General features: G+C 66.2%; 3 protein-coding genes across 3 annotated transcripts; 2 read left to right on the forward strand and 1 right to left on the reverse strand.

The window, feature by feature from the left end:
• Positions 1-9: 9 nt before the first annotated feature.
• Positions 10-242, forward strand: MNEG_9464 (hypothetical protein; the record flags this gene model as incomplete). The annotated part of the gene is made up of 1 exon (XM_014042062.1): positions 10-242. A coding segment is annotated over one exon (233 nt), but the record flags the coding sequence as incomplete, so codon positions are not given.
• Positions 243-1277: 1035 nt separating this feature from the next.
• On the reverse strand, positions 1278-2323 carry MNEG_9465 (Uncharacterized protein; the record flags this gene model as incomplete). Its single annotated transcript, XM_014042063.1, has 3 exons — positions 1278-1328; positions 1720-1853; positions 2284-2323. 3 exons carry the CDS (start codon positions 2321-2323, stop codon positions 1278-1280), a joined length of 225 nt encoding a protein of 74 aa, XP_013897517.1.
• Positions 2324-3220: 897 nt separating this feature from the next.
• On the forward strand, positions 3221-4965 carry MNEG_9466 (hypothetical protein; the record flags this gene model as incomplete). Its single annotated transcript, XM_014042064.1, has 5 exons — positions 3221-3310; positions 3477-3527; positions 3745-3972; positions 4252-4411; positions 4730-4965. The coding sequence occupies 5 exons, from the start codon at positions 3221-3223 to the stop codon at positions 4963-4965; spliced, it is 765 nt and encodes a 254-aa protein (XP_013897518.1).
• Between the last annotated feature and the right edge of the window lie 293 nt (positions 4966-5258).

A 5258-nucleotide genomic window follows, 5' to 3' on the forward strand; every position in this document is an offset into this window, starting at 1 on the left:
CCGCCACAGACAGTGGGGTGGACCCGCTCGGAATTGCATCCCTGGGCAGCAGCGGTGCAGCGCCGCTCGGCGCCAACCTGGGCGCGGGCGCGGGCGCGGGCGCGGGCGGCGCGCCGGCTGGCGGGCTCCTGGCCCGCAGGCGCCAAGAGGCACAGAGCAGCAGCGCGGCGGGGGCCGGCGCGGCCGCGCTGCGCAGCGCGGCGCTGCTGGGAGCGGCCGCCGCTGCGGCGCTGCTTCTGTGAGCGTGGCGCCCCGCGTAGGGCACGGAAGGGCTGCACACACCTCGCCAGCCTAAACACTACAGCGCGGCCAAGCGGCGACCTGCGCCGTTGCGACCAGCGCGCAGCAGGCATTTGATACTGCAGGGTCGGTGCTTTGCGCATACCTCGTGCCGCTGCAGCTAGTGTGCGAGCGCAGAGCGCAGGGGCGTCGCTGTATGGCCCGTGCAGCCAGCAGGCTGCAAAACACTGAGAGAATGCTGGATGCACATGCCATTACTCGTGCTGTCTTCTGTCTTTACCGCTCGCAGCTTGGCAGGCCCTACGAGCCCAGGGCCCCCTGCGCATACATATGGCTTGTTCCAGGACCCATGGTCATTTTTTGAATTATGTGTGGATTTTGCAGAGCAGGATGTAGCTTGCTGGTCGCACACCCACCGACAGACCCCGCCGGCACACCCACTCACCCCGCCGGCCATGCCAGTATATGCATGCCGCCTTAAGCTGCAGACAGCAACTCCTGAGCAGCAGCCGCCCTTATGACCCGTGCATCGCATATCATTCGTCGAATGCAGCTGGCAGCAGAAGACTGCTACGATGCAGCAGGTTGCGGCTGTGACGTTGAGCACCGTGCCTGGACTTTGCAGGCTGCCGTCATGCCGCTTGGTGCGCCTCATCGTCAATAGTCAGGCCCCCGTGGTGCCTCTTCGTCTCCCGGGCCGCGATGCTGGCTGGCAACCCCTGCCTGGTGCCATGACCACGTGACCTTGTGTTACCAGCTCGCACTCCTACGAATCTCCATTATCTAAGGAACAGATTGAGTACCAGTGACTCAATGGCGATTGCAGACGCAAGAGGGAGACCCGCAGAGCTAACATTGGGCACGAGCATCAGGACTGGCACGTTCGTGCCGCGGCGGGCCAGCCGCCCGGCGGTGCTGCGTAATTGGGAGCCCTTCGCTGGGCCACAGCACACAAGAAGTGCACTTCGGCCCACAGCCACAGCGGCGACGGTCCGCAGCTGCTACGTCAAAGAGCGCTAGACATCGTCCGCGCGCCACTAGGCCACAGGCACCAGCTCAAACTCGACTAGGGAAAGGTTGTTGTCCTTCTGCGGGGACGGGGAAAACAGTTTAATCGGTGGAGTGACAGGTAGTGGCAGAGGATGACAGCCGTGTGCAAGCCAGGTGCGAAGCCGCTCAAGGCGCGGGGCTCCCAAAGGATTGCAGGGCAAGGGAGGGCAGGCGTGTTTGGCATGTTGGGCGCGGGCACCGAAGGTCAAAGAAACGGGGCGGCAAGCCGTGCATTGCCCAGCCGACTTCAATCGACATATGCACCTCGGCAGCCCTAAATCACCACAAAGGCCGCTTGCAGGACCATGACCCAACGCGGTCCGCATGTTGGAAGAGCTGCCTGACGACCCCCCTGCGAAACACTGCACCTCATCCTCCGCTCCAGACACGCCCACGGCATGGTCCCCCCCCCACCTCCCCCCTGCGCACCTTGGGCTCGAAGCCCGACGCCTCTCCCTCCTCCACTTTGCCCAGAGCGTCCACCGCTAGCCGCATGGTGCCGCGGTACATGTCCACGCGCGCATTGCGGAGCGTCAGGTACTTGCCCGGCTTGACCAGCTCGGCTGGATGAGCGTGTTCATTTTGGGGGGTGAGGCGTTAAGGTTGAATGAGGGGGACGTCGCATAGCAGGGGAGCTGTGACATCTGATGGCAACCAGAGAGCCGCCGCGTGTCTGCTCAACCACCCTGACGCGGTTTGAGAGGTGCAGGGTGGGTCTGCGCTCCCCTTGACTGTGTGCCGCTGTGTTTTGGCTGAGGTGCATGGGCATACGCACGCTGCTCTGGCCGGCAATGCTGCCACACGACTGCAGCTGCCACAATAGATCGGCAGGAAATGTTGTGAGGCCCTCTGAATGCACTCATCGCAATCCATGGGGCCTGGCATACCCTGCTCGTTCTTGGCGCTCAGCACCAGCGTCGCCGTCTCGTCGCCGACGATGGCTTCAACCACCGTGAGCTTGGGCCGCTCCACTACCACCTTGGATTCGGTTACCTGCAGCCCGACCGGTCGCTTCTTGAGCCTTCTCGATCATGAGGGCGTTGGTTTGAGGCCGGCCAAGTCAGGTCATCGATCTGCTCGCACGCCGCTGGCCCACCTTGACATGAAGGTTGATGCCAGCGGAACCTGGACGCAAGTCCTGCACTTTGACAAAGGCTGGAGCGGCCTCGTCCGCCATTGCACTCTGGCTGCACCTGCTCTAGCTACACAAGCAAGGATCGGAGTTTGGATGCGTATTTATCAACAACGAGACAGCAGCACAAAAAGCAAAACACACAGGAAGCGGATGCGGGGTGGTTGCAGTCGGGTGAGGGTGAAAAAAAGCGGGTGAGTGCGTGAGTGTTCAAGGGGTGCTGAATGTGTGGCAAGCAAACTCATGGTGCAGAAAGTATTTTGAACTGCACAGACCTCAGCGCCGTCTCTCATCAGGGTCGTCCCGGTGTTGTGATCTACCGACTCCCATCGCCATCCGGTTCAGTGCGCAGCACCAGCACCCAGCGCAATGGCCCTGAAAGCGCGGGCATCAGGGGCATGCTTCGCTCGCAACAAGGGTGCCGCTGTCCCGGCGCGCGTTGCGGTCGCAGCTTCGCAAGTGCTGCGCCCAGCATGCCGCCGTGACCCACTTCCGGGGCGCTCACCGGCGCCCTTCAGCCCTTGCAAGCTGCCAGGTGCGCATCTAAGCAGCACGTGCAGGGCCCACGTTCAAGCCGATCTTCGCTGCGCTATGCATGCGACGCGTCGTCCCCAGTTCCCCGCATGCCACGCCACGTCAGCACAGAGGGCCAGGACGCACACCCAGAGCGCCCGACCGCCACCGCGCCGCCCCTCCCCGCGACCCCAAGGCCGGCCCCTGGGCCCCGCCCGCGGCCCTGCGCCGCGACCGGCCTCGTCCGGCGCCTCCGCTTCATCTTCGTCGTCCGATGGCGCCAACATGGGCGCCGTGCTCACTGCCGTCGGCATCGCGTGCTGCGGCGCGTTTGCGTTCGGGTACCACCTTGGCGTCGTCAACGGGCCGCTGGAGGTGCGAGTGCATGCGCGCGCGCGTGCGTGCGTGTGTGTTGAGCAGCAGTGGGATATCAACAGCAGTGGGATATCAACAGCAGAGGCCCTACATTTGCCGGCGCGGCATGGCCCGTGCAGCACACTGCCGCAGTCTTCACTCGCGACCCCCATCCCGCCCCACCCAGGCCATCGCCAAGGAGCTGGGCTTCGCGGGCAACAAGGCGCTGCAGGGGCTGGTGAGCGCGGCGGCAACGCCGCGCCCGCCTGCCGCGCGCGCGCGCGACCCCGCACCTCGCAGCGCAGCGCTGGGAGGCCGGTGGCCAGAGCATGACACGCGCAAACCAGAGGTCCTAGCCCGTGGGATGAGGGCAATTTTAAGGCCAGCAAGTGGGTTGTGGAGCGAATTGACCCTTCTGAGCCGCCCAAACCGGCCGCACGCCCCTCCCATCAAAGGTCGTCAGCAGCACGCTGATGGGCGCCGCCGCCGGCAGCCTGGTGGGCGGCAGCTTCGCCGACGCCCTCGGCCGCCGCGCGTCCTTCATGCTGTGCGCGCTGCCCATGCTGGTGGGGCCGCTGCTGTCGGCGACGGCCACGAGCCTCAATCCCATGGTGGCGGGCCGCTTCCTGGCGGGGGTGGCCATTGGGCTGAGCTCGGCGCTGGTGCCCCTGTACATCTCAGAGGTGGGAACGTGGCGCGAGCGGCACGCATGTGCGTGTGTCCGTGTGCATGTGATGGTGGCGCCGCTTGTCGGTGCCGCCAGCAGGCCGGGCGGCGCTGTGCCGGCCGGCGTTGCAAGCTTTGGGGAACGGCAGCAAGGCGGTTGGAGGCGCCCATGGGGTTGCAGCTTCCGCACGCCCTCGCCTCGCCACCCCCCTTCCACCTCGCCAACGCCCACCGTCCCACCCCCTGCTGCGGCGGCACACCTCAACCCGCTGCTCTCCCCCACCCCCACCCCCCAGGTGGCCCCCACCAAGGTGCGCGGCACCCTGGGGTCCCTGAACCAGCTCATGATCTGCCTGGGCATCCTGGGCGCCCTGCTGGTCAACGTGGCGCTGCCGGTTACCGCGTGGCGCAACATGTTCATGGTCGCGGTCGCGCCCGCCGTCATCCTCTTCGTCGGTGAGCGGCGGCGGGCTGGCGACGCGGTTGTCGGGCGTGACGGGCGGCGGTTGGGCAGCGGGAGCGGCGGGGAGCGCGCTGCTAGCGGCTTTCAAAAGCTGGACGGGCCTGTTGGGTGACATTGCGCTGTCAAGTTTGCATCTGAAGGAGCCCTAGCAGCTTCTTGGCAGATCCCATGAGGGCCTCCACGTCCGCATCCGCGTTGCCCTTGCCCCTCTGCACGCCCAACCTCCCCTTGCGCGACCCGCTGCGGCTCTCGCCTACCGCTCAACCCCTTGAACGCCACCATGCTGCCGCCCGCCCGCGCCCGCGCCCCAGGCATGCTGGGGTGCCCCGAGAGCCCCGTGTTTTTGGCGGGCAAGGGCAAGGTCGCGGAGGCCGCTGACGTGGCCCACAAGCTCTGGGGCCCCGCGGGCGTCACGCAGCTGGGAGGTGCGCAGCGCGGCGGCCGGCCGGCGAAGGTGACGTGGCCACAGCCTGTCTTCTCTCGCTTTGCAAGCCGTGGCAGCAGCGGCGCGTCGCCCTGGGTTGATCGCCCGGCTGCCCCCATGTAACTCTCGGGAGTCCGCACAAATCTGTTTGGTGTCACCATTCATTTCCGGGTCTCCCATGCATCTCCTTGGTGGCCCCAGCTCTCGCCCCGTACGTGCCCCCCGGCCGCCCCGCCCCCAGGCGCCGCCGCCGCGGGCGGCAAGTCTGGCAGCTGGTCCGACCTGTTTGCCCCGGGGCTGCGCAAGGGCGTGCTCATCGGCTGCGTGCTGTTTGTCTTCCAGCAGTTCAGCGGCATCAACGCGCTCATCTACTTCTCCTCGTCGGTGTTCCGCCAGGTGGGCAGCTTATGTGGGGG

Source organism: Monoraphidium neglectum, assembly GCF_000611645.1.
Source record: "Monoraphidium neglectum strain SAG 48.87 unplaced genomic scaffold scaffold01947, whole genome shotgun sequence".
Lineage (NCBI taxonomy): Eukaryota > Viridiplantae > Chlorophyta > Chlorophyceae > Sphaeropleales > Selenastraceae > Monoraphidium > Monoraphidium neglectum.